Below are 13,835 nucleotides of genomic sequence, written 5' to 3' on the forward strand. Positions count from 1 at the left end.
TCAGGCAGCCAAAGTATTGGAGCTTCAGCTTCAGCATCAGTCCTTCCAATGAATATTCAGGACTGATTTCCTTTAGGATTGACTGGTTGGACCTCCTTGCTGTCCAAGGGACTCTCAAGAGTCTTCTCCAACATCACAGTTCAAAAGATTCAATTCTCTGGAGCTCAGTTTTCTTTATGGTCCAACTCTCACATCCATACATGACTACTGGAAAAACCATAGCTTTGACTAGATGGACGTTTGTCAGAAAAGTAATGTCTCTGCTTTTCAATATGCTGTCTAGGTTGGTCATAGCTTTTCTTCAAAGGAGCAAGCATCTTTTAATTTCATAACTGCAGTCACCATATGCAGTGATTTTGGAGCCCAAGAAAATAAAATCTCTCACTGTTTCCATTGTTTCCCCATCTATTAGCCATGAAGTGATGGGACCGGATGCCATGATCTTCATTTTTTGAATGTTGAGTTTTAAGACAGCTTTTTCACTCTCCTCTTCACATTCATCAAGAAGATCTTTAGTTCCTCTTTGCTTTCTGCCATAAAGGTGGTGCAATCTGCATATCTGAGGTTACTGATATTATTCTCTGCAAACTTGATTCCAGCTTGTACATCATCCAGTCTGGCATTTCACATGATGTACTCTGCCTATAAGTTAAATAAGCAGAGTGGCAATATACAGCCCTGATGTACTCCTTTCTCAATTTGAAACCAGTCCATTGTTCCATGTCCAATTCTAACTGTTGCTTCTTGACTGCATACAGATTTATCACGAGTCAGGTAAGGTGCTGTGGTATTCCTATCTCTTTAAGAATGTCCCAGAGTTTGTTGGGATCCACACAGTCAAAGGCTTTGGTATAGTCAATGAAGCAGAAGTAGATAATTTTCTGGAATTCTCTTCCTTTTTTCTATGATCCAATGTCTGTTCAACATTCAGAAAACTAAGATCATGGCATCCGGTCCCATCACTTCATGGCAAATAGATGGAAAACAGTGGAAACAGTGGCAGGCTTTATTTTGGGGGCTCCAAATCACTGCAGATGGTGACTGCAGCCATGAAATTAAAAGACGCTTATTCCTTAGAAGAAAAGTTATGACCAACCTAGACAGCATGTTAAAAAGCAGAGACATCACTTTGCCAACAAAGGTCTGTCTAGTCAAAGCTATAGTTTTTCCAGTAGTCATGTATGGATGTGAGAGTTGGACTATAAAGAAAGCTGAGCACCGAGGAATTGATGCTTTTGAACTGTGGTGCTGGAAAACACTCTTGAGAGTCCCTTGGACTGCAAGGAGATCCAACCAGTCTATCCTAAAGGAAATCAATTCTGAATATTCATTAGAAGGACTGATGTTTAAGCTGAAACTCCAATACTTTGGCCACCTGATGTGAAGAGCTAACTCATTGGAAAAGACCATGTTGCTGGGAAAGATTGAAGGTGGGAGAAGAAGGGGACAACAGAGGATTAAATAGTTGGATGGCATCACTGATACAATGGGCATGAGTTTGAGTAAACTCTAGGAGTTGGTGATGGGCAGGGAGGCCAGTAGGCTGCAGTCCATAGGGTTGCAAAGAGTCGCACACAACTGATTGACTGAACTGAACTGAATGTATGTTGGCAATTTGCTGTCTGGTTTCTCTGCCTTTTCTAAATCTAGCTTGAACATCTGGAAGTTCATGGTTCATGTCCTGTTGAAGCCTTGCTTGAAGAATTTTGAGCATTACTTTCCTAGTGTGTGAAATGAGTGCAATTGTACATAGTTTGAACATTTTTTGGCATTGCCTTTCTTTGGGATTGGAATGAAAACTGACCTTTCCAGTCCTGTGGCCACTGCTGAGTGTTCCCAATTTTCTGACATATTGAGTGCAGCACTTTCACAGCATCATCTTTTAGGATCTGAAATAGCTCAACTGGAATTCCATTACCTCCACTAGCTTTGTTTATGGTGATGCTGCCTAAGGCCCACTTCACTTCACAATCCAGGATATCTGGCTCCAGATGAGTGATCATACCATCATAGTTATCTGGGTCAGGAAGATCCTTTTCGTATAAAGTTCTTCTGTGTATTCTTGCCACCTCTTCTTAATATCTTCTGCTTCTATAAGGTCCATATGTTTTCTGTCCTTTATTTGTCCGTCTTTTCATGAAATGTTGACCTGGTATCTCTAATTTTCTAGTCTTCATCATTCTATTGTTTTCCTCTCTTTCTTTGCACTTATCACTTAGGAAGGCTTTCTTATCCCTCCTTGCAGTTCTTTGGAACTCTGCATTCAGATGGATATATCCTTCCTTTTCTTCTTTGCCTTTCACTTCTCTTCTTTTCTCAGTTATTTGTAAGGCCTCCTCAGACAACCATTTTTGTCTTTTTGCATTTCTTTTTCTTGGGGATGGTTTTGATCACTGCCTCCTGTACAATGTCATGAACCTCCATCCATAGTTTTTCAGGCACTCAGTCTATCAGATCGAGTCTTGTGAATCTATTTGTCACTTCCACTGTATAATCATAAGGGATTTGATTTAGATCATACTTTAATGATCTAGTGGTTTTCCCTACTTTCTTCAGTTTAAATCCTAATTTTGCAATAAGGAGTTCATGATCTGCACCACAGTCAGCTCCCTGTCTTGTTTTTGCTGACTGTATAGAGCTTCTCCATCTTCAGCTGCAAAGAATGTAATCAATCTGATTTCAGTGTTGACCATTTGGTGACATCCGTGTATAGAGTCGTCTCTTGTGTTGTTGGAAGAGGGTGTTTGCTATGACCAGTGTGTTCTCTTGGCAAAACTCTGTTAGCCTTTGCCCTGCTTCATTTTGTACTCCAAGGGCAAACCTGCCTGTTACTCCAGGTATCTCTCAATTACCTACTTTTGCATTCCAGTCCCTTATGATGAAAATGATATCTTGTTTTGGTATTAATTCTAGAAGATCTTGTAGGTCCTATAGAACCATTCAACTTCAACTTCTTTGGCATTATCAGATGGGGCATAGGCTTGGATTACTGTGATACTGAATGGTTTGCCTTAGACACAAACAGATCATTCTGACATTTTTGAGATTACACCCAAGTACTGCATTTTTGACTCTTTGGTTGGCTATGAGGGCTACTCCATTTCTTTTAAGGGATTCTTGCCCACAGTAGTAGTAGATATAATGGTCATCTGAGTTAAATTCACCCATTCCAGTCCATTTTAGTTCACTGATTCCTAAAATGTTGATGTTTACTCTTACCATCACCTGTTTGACCACTTCCAATCTACCTGGATTCATGGACCTTGATTTATGGGCTTCCCTCTCAGTTGGTAAAGAATCCACCTGCAATGCAGGAGAGCCCGGTTTGGTTCCTGGGCTGGGAAGATCCACTGGAGAAGGGATAGGCTACCCACTCCAGTATTCTGGCCTGGAAAATACCATGGACTGTATAGTCCATGGGGTTCCAAAGAGTTGGACGTGAATGAGCGAGTTTTACATGGACCTAACATTCCAGGTTTCTATGCAATATTGTTCTTTATATCATTGGACTTTACTTCCATCACCAGTCACGTCCACAACTGGGTGTTGTTTTTGCTTTGGCTCTGTCTCTTCATTCTTTCTGAAGTTATTTCTCTACTCTTCTCCAGTAGCATATTGGGCACCTACTGACCTGGGAAGTTCATCTTTCAGTGTCCTATCTTTTTTCCTTGTTATATAATTCATGGGGTTCTTAAGGCAAGGATACTGAAGTGATTTGCTATTGCCTTCTCCAGTGGACCACATTTTGTCAGAACTCTCCACCATGACCCACCCGTCTTGGGTGACCCTACATGGCATGGCTCATAATTTCATTGAGCTGGACAAGGCTGTAATCCATGTGATCAGTTTGGTTAGTTTTTTGTGCTTGTGGTTTATGAATGCCTATTGTTTCCCACGTTATCTGTCTTCTTTACAGTTTGAACATGATACAGCTTCATCAGAGGGAAGTCATAAGGATGGTGTATGGAGTTCACGACAACCCATCTTTCCACTTATAAGCAAAAATATTGTCAGAGAGGGAAATGGTCAATGCTAGGAATCAAATCTAACAAGAAAAGAAAGTGAAGCTTGCCTTTGTTACCACCTTTCTCTCTCTGAAAGGCATCACAAATAAATTCCAATTAAAGAAACTCCTGAAGGACTGTTTTGCAGAGATAAGTTAAACCACAGGTCTTCTTAGGCCTATTTTGAGCCTCTCACCAGCTGTGGGACTTCTGGCATCTCATTTAACTGGTCCATGCTCCAGTCTCCTGGTGTCACAAATAGAAATAGCATCTGCCCTAGCTGTCTCCCAGAGTCCCAACAGCCAAACAAACAAGTTAGAAATGTACAATGTTCACGTTTTTTTTTTTTTTTCTCTTTTGTAAAATTTCAAAATTTATTGAACAGAAAAGAATCATCTGTGTTAGGTCCTGAGACTGCAGCCAGCCCTTAAGGACACATCTCAGCTCTTTATGCAAGCTACCCTCATATTATCCAGCCACTTGTTTTCCCAGAGAACAAACCTTGACTGAGTGTATTGTGGGACTTTTGTGATTGTGCATCAGTCACTAACCGTGAGTTTAGTTCTTCCATTCCTGACTCTGTTAGCTCACCCTTAGCACTCAGAATCCTAAAGCATACTGGGAAACTTTGACTATGATGCCAAGGTGTGATAGGAATGGCGTCAGCTTGTGCTGTACTACATTCATCTTCAGATGAATTCAGTCACAAGAAAACCTAATGTTCAACAGTCTGAACCAGTGTTTCTCAACCTTTGGTGCAGCCCAGCATTAGCTGGGGACCTTCTCAGGCCACAGCAAGACCGAGCAACCTCCCCAAAGGCCCCAAACCAGGAGGTGGGCTTGGATATGAACTGGGTATCAGATTTTTTTCTTTTAATTTCTATAAGAGGTGTTATTATCAAAGACTGAGATTCACTGATTTCAAAACCAGTAAACTATGGGAATTAATTTTGGCAGGAAGGTGAGTGCAATTTCCTATTGCAACTCATATATCAATCTGCCTATCATCTACCTTGAACTATCCCCTAATTGGCTTCCTGGAATACTCGGGCCTCCTTCCAATGCATTCTCCATATTGTAGCCAGAGTGATCTTTATGAATTAAAAATATTATCCTGTCATCTTCCCTCAAACTCTGACTTCAATCACTTTGAGTTCTTCCCATTGCTCTTAAGAGAAATATTGAAGTCAGAAACTTGGCCCACAAGTCTTGGAATGTCATTGTCTCCCATCCAGTCTAATTTCACATGTTCCTACTGGGTCTGTATCATCAGCTTCCTTTAACTGTACCACCATCTTCTGCCACAGGGCCCTTGCATATCCAGTTCCCTCTGCCCCCCATTGCCTGGACTCCTCACCTCCATATCACCTGCTCATGTCCTTTGTTAGGTTAATTTCTTTTCTTCAGGCCTTCTCAGCTCAAATATCATTCCTTCTGGGTAGCCTTTCTTGAAGTTCTCATTTGGGTCAAATTTTCAACTCTCCACCTCTCCCTACTGAACAAGCTTACTATATAAGCTTACAGCACCATGGATCTCTCTTTCACATCATCCCCTAGAATAACTTTTTATTTGCATAATTGTTGAAGTCTATTTATCTCACTAGCAGTCTCTTTGCTCAAGAAAGTGGGGACCACATCTGTTTTGTTTGGTTGATTATAATTTCTTGGTATAAGTTTCCCCATTTAGGGCCTGACACAAGAAAGACACTTGAAAGTATCTGTCAGCTGGCTGAATGAATGAATGACCAGAAAGCCTATTAAACCAAGGCAGGCATGGCTAATCAAATGGTGACCTAGGACTTAGGCATTCTTTTCTTTGCCCTGTTTCTTGTTCTCTAAAAGGAATTGGTATCCCTGCCTGAGATGGTAATAGCAGCCCAAGAAAGTTAGAGGTTGATGACAGTAAGCCCCAAAGTGATGCAGCTGCAGCTGTGTTAGGTTTCCCAAGCACCCGAGAGCCCCTGAAAGCACGAGATCCAGTGTCTTGACCCAAGTGGGCAAAACAGCAGCAATAGGGGTGAATCGCCTGTCAGACTTGGCCCTTGGATTCTCTTGGTGTGTATTGCAGAGTACTAAGAAGTCTGCACCCACCCACACCAAAGGCCTTGGGGACTTCATGTTTGATTGGGGGAATCCCATGTCTTTATCCACAGGGGCTCTCAGATGTGTGGTAACCTAGTATACTTATATCTATATATCTGTATCTCCATCCTTGTTCAGTTCAGTTCAGTTCAGTCACTCAGTCACGTCTGACTCTCTGCAACTCCATGAACCACAGCACGCCAGGCCTCCCTGTCCATCACCAACTCCCGGAGTTCACCCAAACTCATGTCTATTGAGTCGGTGATGCCATCCAACTATCTCATCCTCTGTCGTCCCCTTCTCCTCCTGCCCTCAATCTTTCCCAGCATCAGGGTCTTTTCAAATGAGTCAGTTCTTCGCATAAAGTGCCCAAAGTATTGGAGTTTCAGCTTCAACATCAGTCCTACCAATGAACACCCAGGACTGATCTCCTTTAGAATTGACTGGTTGGGTCTCCTTGCAGTCCAAGGGACTCTCAAGAGTCTTCTCCAACACCACAGTTCAAAAGCATCAATTCTTTGGTGCTTAGCTTTCTTCACAGTCCAATTCTCACGTCCATACATGACCACTGGAAAAACCATAGCCTTGACTAGATGGACCTTCCATCCTCGTACCTGACCTTATACTCTCAAAGCCTGGCCCCTCTGCTCTAAAGGCAGCCCTATTGGTACACTAACCCAAACGCTGTGTAGCTCCCACCTTTCCCCTGTGATCCAGATAGAGAGCATTGTCAGCAGTGGAGAACCAGGAATGCTATCAGGCTGTCAGACAGTAGACATCCAGGCAGAACTTGGGAGGAGTTTCAAGTAACTGACAAGAGGTCTAAATCCAGATCCACAGGAGAGTGATGAACACCAGACAGAGAGACCAAGGCAAGGTAGACTCCATCTGAGACAGACAGAGCTGTACTTGCCCCAGTCATGTGTGTAGCTGCTCTCTCTCAGCAGATACTGAAGTGGAATCAGCGGAGACACGAACCTCCCTTCTGTCTTCTTGCAATTGGTAACCCTACCTTATGGCCACTCTTATCTCTAGAAAGAACCCTGCAGCTTTCTTTCCCTCTCTGTCCCTCAACCTCTTTCTTTCTCAGAAACCATATTGCTAGTGTCATTCCATAGATAATCTGGTTAACCCTAGCTACTTCTGGTATTTCCCTGAGACACTTATCCCCGCCAAAATGTAGTAGATTTTAATGTGGGTTCTCCCTCCATGCCCATCCTAGGGTTGGCTAGCAACAGCTCTATTGAAAACCCAGAAAACATGGGAGGAAACTGACCAGAAGCAGAATGAGAAACTGGTCAGTCCAGTTTGGTTGTCCAAGTGAAGGACAAGTCAGCAAGCTTGGCTGACATTTGTATTTATTAGCGAAGGGAATTCAGGTAATTTTACAACCTCTGGGCTTGTGGTTATCTGTTTTGGAATTTTGAATGGAGTTTCTTTTTTCCCACCCTAGGGGAGAATCTGTGCCCATGTACTTACAGAGGGTTAGCTGCCGTGTACACCCTTACACAATGCTTGGCTGGGCACAGATCAGAAGAGTAGGTCGCATAGATTCAGAGGATTTGAACTGCTTTTCCTTTCCCTGTGAATTAATCTTTTAAATGTCGACATTTTAAACTTGCCCTTTTCAAAAAATATGATACCATATGAACCTTACTTAATCGAAAATACATTTCCAGTTCAAAGGTTTTTTATTTTCTTCCCCCACTCTGCCCCAAATGGAGAAAGCTAACAAAACAGATGCACGCGCACACACACACACACACGCACACACACACACCTTGTTAAAGGATGAGTTATCTGTGAGGGATGCTGGGTGTTGTCAGTTTTTCTAAGAAACTTTGTTCTTTAAGAATCTCAACTAATTTCACAAGCTATTTTTTTTTAGCAGGTCTAGGATTTTATAAAGCAGAGTTTATCTTCTCCTGCCTACTTGTGGGAAATTTAGAATCATATGACTTCAGTCAAGCTTTCAAAGGGATATAGCAGATCATTCATAGCTGCATTGTTTTACAGTCATTCATTTTGGTATCAAATTGTACAGGTTACTGATGACTCACATGTCTTCTATAATAACTCTTTGAGTTAAGATAGGAAGATACTAATATGCCCATTTCACAGGTTAGATAACTGAGACCAAAGGAGACTGCTTGACATATATGAGTCATCCAGCTGGTTAATGAAATGACAGGATTTGAGCCCAGAGGAGCTGTCAATGCTTAACCCACCTGTAGTGAATGAAATGCAAGTCCAAGGAGATGGGTTCAAGTCCCAAGACTGTGCAGTAACCTTGAACAAATGGTTAAACCTTCTTTCACTTCAGCTTCCTCATCTGTAGAGTGGACAAACATTGCCTGCTTTTTTCTCCAGACTGAGATTCCATAAAGTATAAAGTGAGATCATTTTGATAGTAGAAAACACTGAAGTATAAAAGAATTAGCCATCATTATCTTAAATGTCAATAATAATAGGGCTGAGTCCGGTGTCATGTAAAGTGTAAGGCAAGGTGTCCCCTGTCCTTTCTCCAACACAGTTAGGGAACCAGACACAAAGACAGAAATATGGGGATCCTGAACACATGGGAAGTGACCGTTGAGAGTGTCAGGTAGGCTAAATTTTTAAAACTGTATGTAAACCTTTTATTCATGTGATGATCAGACTGTAAACAAAGCCTTCAGAGGAAATGAATATCAAATTGGAGCTGATAATCAAACAATTTTCCAAACCTTAGAACTTTTGGGAATTGGTGCCTTTCAGGTTTGGAGAGTATCCTTCTTCGTAAACTCCTGTCTCCCAGGGAGTTTCACAGGGATCCCGTTACACAGACACAGGCTCCCAGCTGCAGGACAGAGTGGAGGCTTCCTTATCCCTGAGTTGGGGCTCTGATAAGCCTCAGCCCTGGAGAAGCAACAGCCACGCACTGACCCCCCTTCCTCTGGTGTTGTCTTTCAGGGTGACGTCCAGAGGACACTCATCCAGGTGGACTTTGGGGATGGCATCGCAGTGTCTTATGTCAACCTCAGCTCCATGGAAGATGGGATCAAACACGTCTATCATAATGTGGGCATTTTCCGAGTGACCGTGCAGGTGGACAACAGTCTGGGGTCTGACAGCGCCGTCCTGTACTTACATGTAACTTGTATGTTATTACTGTTGTTGGTTTATGACATATCTTACATATTGTGTCCTTTGAAAAATATAACCCCAAATCAGGTATCTAGAAGAAGCCCCTTAGTTATTTTAGCAGGTGAGGAAAGGAGACTGAGAGAACCAAGTGCAGAGAGAGCAAGAAGAAACCAGGGCATGACTGAATGACCTGGGCTCTGGTTTGCTTCACACTGTTCTCTTGCACTGATTCTGCCTCTTTAGATGATTCTTAGAGATGATACTGCTTGTCTGTGCCGAGCCTGAACAACCTGCTGAGCTGGTTGATTTAATATGGGTTTTTGAGGGTTTTTTGGGTCAGAGATGTTTGAGAACAATCCAAATTATCACAAGTAATGGGATTTCTCCCCATCTGCTTATTCTTCTCTTTCCTTGTTTTATCTCACTAATAATAACATGTTAGACTTTTGTTTTCCTTTTTTTTTTTTTTAAGTACGTTTCCTAGATTTGCTCTGTGATGATTTGGTCTTAGAAAGTGGTGTAGAGCAAAAGAGGATAGACAGTGTAAAGGACGCTGCATTAAGAAGTAGTTTCAAAACGTGTTAAAGTTTTCTCCCCATTGAGGAATTCAGAGGGTTCCTAATGAAACAAAGGTAACTCCTAAGCTGTGTTTGGTAAAAAAGGTTTGCTGTGAATGCCTCTTATGCTAGGGTGTATGGTTGTCTCCAAAGAAGCATCAGTTCAGTTCAGTCTCTCAGTCACATCTGACTCTTTGCGACCCCATGGACTGCAGCACGCCAGGCCTTCCTGTCCATCACCAACTCCCGGAGTTTACCCAAACTCATGTCCATTGAGTCGGTGATGCCATCCTATCATCTCATCCTCTGTCGTCCCCTTCTCCTCCTGCCTTCAAACTTTCCTAGCATCAGGGTCTTTTCAAATGAGTCAGCTCTTCGCATCAGGTGGCCAAAGTATTGAAATTTCAGCTTCACCATCAGTCCTTCCAATGAACACCCAGGACCGATCTCCTTTAGGATGGACTGGTTGAATCTCCTTGCAGTCCAAGGGACTCTCAAGAGTCTTCTCCAACACCACAGTTCAAAAGCACCAATTCTTCTGCACTCAGCTTTCTTTATAGCCCAACTCTCACATCCATACATGACCACTGGAAAAACCAAAGAGGCATAGGGGATCTACTTAGTTTGCTGGAGAAATGGCTTACTTTCAAATGAAAGTTAGACTCCATATGAATGGTCTTGTTCAAATTCCAAGTTCTAGGTCAGGAGTATTAAGGCTGGGTGGTATTCCATGCCTCTTACTTGGCCCCTGCCCACTGAAGCAAACTGGCTACACAAGGCACCAAGTAGACTCCCTGTGTTAAGCTTCTGTGGTCCAGAAGGAGGACAGGACTATTTCGAGGTCCCCAAGAGGTTGTTTGGTACGAGGTTCCCTGCTCTCTCAGTCATTCGTGATCCTCATCTCCTGTACACTCAAGACCCAAGTGCTTTGAAGAGACCCATCCATCCTTCTTTGAGTTTAAGCGGAGTTCTGCAAGATGCCGCCCATGCCAATGCCACCTCCCCCTTTCAGCTAATGTTTGTTAGGCTCTTACTATGTGCCAGGGTTTGTGCTAAACCTACTCTTTATGTGTTTTACCTTTCTTTTCAGAAAAACCCTATCAAGTAGGCACTCCTAGGAAGACTGTGTTACAAAGAACTGTGCACTTCAGAAAGCTTAAGTTGTCCATTCAGGTTGCAGACCTACTGTCTGTAGGGCCAGACTTCAGACTCAGTTCTCCCTGCCTCTGGAATCCTAGCCCGTGGTCACTAGGTTATTATAGGTGCCAGCATAGGCTGGGGGTCAGAGGTAGCCGTAAGCCCTTATTCCCCTCCATGTCTTGTACATCATCCTGAAGGAATGTGCACATGTAGGTTAGAGGCAGGGCATTTCTCCAGCTGTTCAACTACACAGGTTCAAGCTCCCTTCCTGTTGACTGCTGCTTCTGAGCTGTCCTAGACAGTCTTCCTGGAGTTGCTGCTTACTGAGAGGTAATCCTTCTCTATATTTCAGTATTTATGGGGGCACAAGTGATAATATGCTAGAAGTAATCCTAAAATATTTAAAAGTGAAGTGAAAGTCGCTCAGTCATGTCCGACTCTTTGCAACTCCATGGACTATACAGTCTATGGAATTCTCCAGGCAAGAATACTGGAGTGGGTAGCCATTCCCTTCTCCAGGGAATCTTTCCTACCCAGGTCTCCTGCATTGCAGGCAGATTCTTTACCAGCTAAGCCACCAGGGAAGCCCAAAATATTTTAAAACTACATCACAAACCTTGGTTAATAGTAACAAAAATAAATTGCCACACAAATGACAGCTGAGAATGGTTGCCTACCTGGCAGTTATCATTCCACACAGCTTATTCTTTGAGGTTTTGTTAGAGATCTACTCTCCTGAAGAATCACAGTTATTATATTCCATGCCCCATATATGTATCAAACATCCCTGGACTCTAAGCATGTGTCAATAGTGATTTAAAATTCAGCAGCAGCTTGCCATCTCAGTTTCTCAGGGTCTCCCATAGTCAACCACAGCTCCCTGCCCTGATCTGCCCTGTGGACTCTTCATCACCCTACATATGGTCATATCGCATGAGGGAACCTCCCTCTCCCACTCTCTCCTGGGCTTACTGAATCCCGGGAAGGAAAAGAGCACGTTCACCTCTGCTCCAGATGAAGGGTTGCGGAGGCCAAGATTTCTGAAAGAAAGAGCTGTTTTGTTCACTTGCAGTTTCTTTTCGTCTCATTAGGCTGATTGAATGGCTTGAGCGATTTGACCTCAACCTCAGTAGCAGATGATCTGTGATGGAAAGTGTTGTGTTCTGATTCTTATTTTATCAGACTCATCTTGGGTTGAGTGATTGAATAAGCAGGACTCATATCAGGGGACCCCCTTCTAAGCCTGGTCTTGGGGATAAAAATTAACTTTTATACTAACTGTATGAAAGCAGGATTACGTTTTAAGTTTCCGTTTTCTCACATATATTTAAAAGCCACAACATGAGCAGTACCAGCAGGTTCTAACAGCTTTGCTAGGGCTTCTCTCCTAAAGGATCCGTTGTGTTTTACCATATGTATGAACATTTTTTAGGGCTTCCCAGGTGGCTCTGGAGGTAAAGAACCTGCCTGCCAGTGCAGGAGACATAAGAGACATGGGTATGATCCCTGTGCGGGAAGATTCCCCTGGAGGAGGGCATGGCAACCCACTCCACTATTCTTGCCTGGAGAATTCCATGGACAGAGGAGCCTGGTGGGCTATAGTCCATAGGACTGCAAAGATTTTTATACACTTAGAGCGACTTAGCATTCACACATGAACATCTTTGTTTATCTTCACACATCTACCATCTTGGGCAACATTTGGCCTTTCTTTCAGATGGTAAAAGCAAAGATTAGAGAAGTACTGTGATTTGACACTATTTTATACTAAGAGGAAGTCATGGTGAAATCATAATTGACTTCCATTCCCCCAAATCTGAAGTGTGGAGGGTAGCATGGCGGTTTTGAGTGCCACAGTGACAGAAGGGATATATGGCTTTGTAGGAAAAACAGAAGCCGGTGCTGCACAAGCTGGCCCTTGTTAAGCAGAGATGCTGGCCTGAACTCCTGGCCAAGTCATGCGTTGCTTTGAAGCTAGTTTTTCTCCTCCATCACATAAGGAATGCACGTCTTATTTCCCGAAGGTTCTATCAAGCATCTTATGCTGTGCCCTGCCAACCGGCCAAGCTTGACTTTCCACTATGATGCAGCAGGTGCATCAGTACTTAGTGGGTTCTGAGCAAAAGCTCAGTTCAGCTCCCCTAGCCTGCCCTCCACCCCTCTCACCCAGTCCTCCTCCCCTGTACCTAGGGCTCTTCCTAAAAGCCGCACAGCCTCTCTTATACACACACTACCTCTTCTTTCCAGTTCAGAAATATGCTTTGATTCTAAATCAGAGGTTCTTTAGTACTGGTTTGCAAAGGTCATCAGAAGCAAGTGGAGATGATGTTCCTGCTGTAACGTAGGGCTGGGCGGCTCTCTGGGGGCAGCCGGGTAATCTGCTGTATCCTGACAGCCGAGAATCGCCTGGGGAATGCATTCGCTGTTCTCTGCTAGCTTGCGAACTAATGAGACCTGGGATGCAGCCAGGTTTGCCTTCACCTGCAGGGGACTGAGAATTTAGAGGACATGTAGATTTCTGTTCAGAAAGCTGCCCTCTCTCAGCCAGTCTTGCATAAAAAAAAGAAAAAATCACTGAAGATTTTGCAAACTTGCAGAATACGAGGTGGAAAAAAGGTGGGGGGGGGGGTTCCGATACTTCCTGACCCTCTCTCCTCAACTACCCTGTTACCAAGATGTCCTTTACAGATATCTTTCTGTCCCCAGCTTAGGGTAAAGTGATCAGTTTCTTGAAAACCTTTGTAGCTTTGTTGTTATCACACGGTCCTTTTATTGGCCAGAGAATGTCAGACCGAGGCTTTGTAAGATGTGGTTAAGGAGCCTCCTGCCCTGTAATCAAATGATAAAAATGTAGTGCCCTGATCCCCTTCCTAGACCTACCGGACTAGAATTTCTGGAAGTGTGGCGTCAATCTGAGAGCTAAATC

At 43.3% G+C, this 13,835-nt stretch overlaps 1 protein-coding gene across 4 annotated transcripts in view; it reads left to right on the forward strand.

Annotated features, from left to right (window-relative positions):
* The window catches only part of SORCS1 (sortilin related VPS10 domain containing receptor 1), a 576,537-nt gene that overhangs the window by 510,686 nt on the left and 52,016 nt on the right, over positions 1-13,835 (forward strand). For all 4 annotated transcript variants that reach the window (XM_027528998.1, XM_027528999.1, XM_027529000.1 and 1 more), the window contains exon 19: positions 9,039-9,225. In XM_027528998.1, the coding sequence (XP_027384799.1) occupies positions 9,039-9,225 (187 nt within the window). The remainder of the gene's footprint in view (positions 1-9,038; positions 9,226-13,835) is intronic.

This window comes from Bos indicus x Bos taurus, chromosome 26 (genome assembly GCF_003369695.1).
Source record: "Bos indicus x Bos taurus breed Angus x Brahman F1 hybrid chromosome 26, Bos_hybrid_MaternalHap_v2.0, whole genome shotgun sequence".
Classification (NCBI taxonomy): Eukaryota; Metazoa; Chordata; class Mammalia; order Artiodactyla; family Bovidae; genus Bos; species Bos indicus x Bos taurus.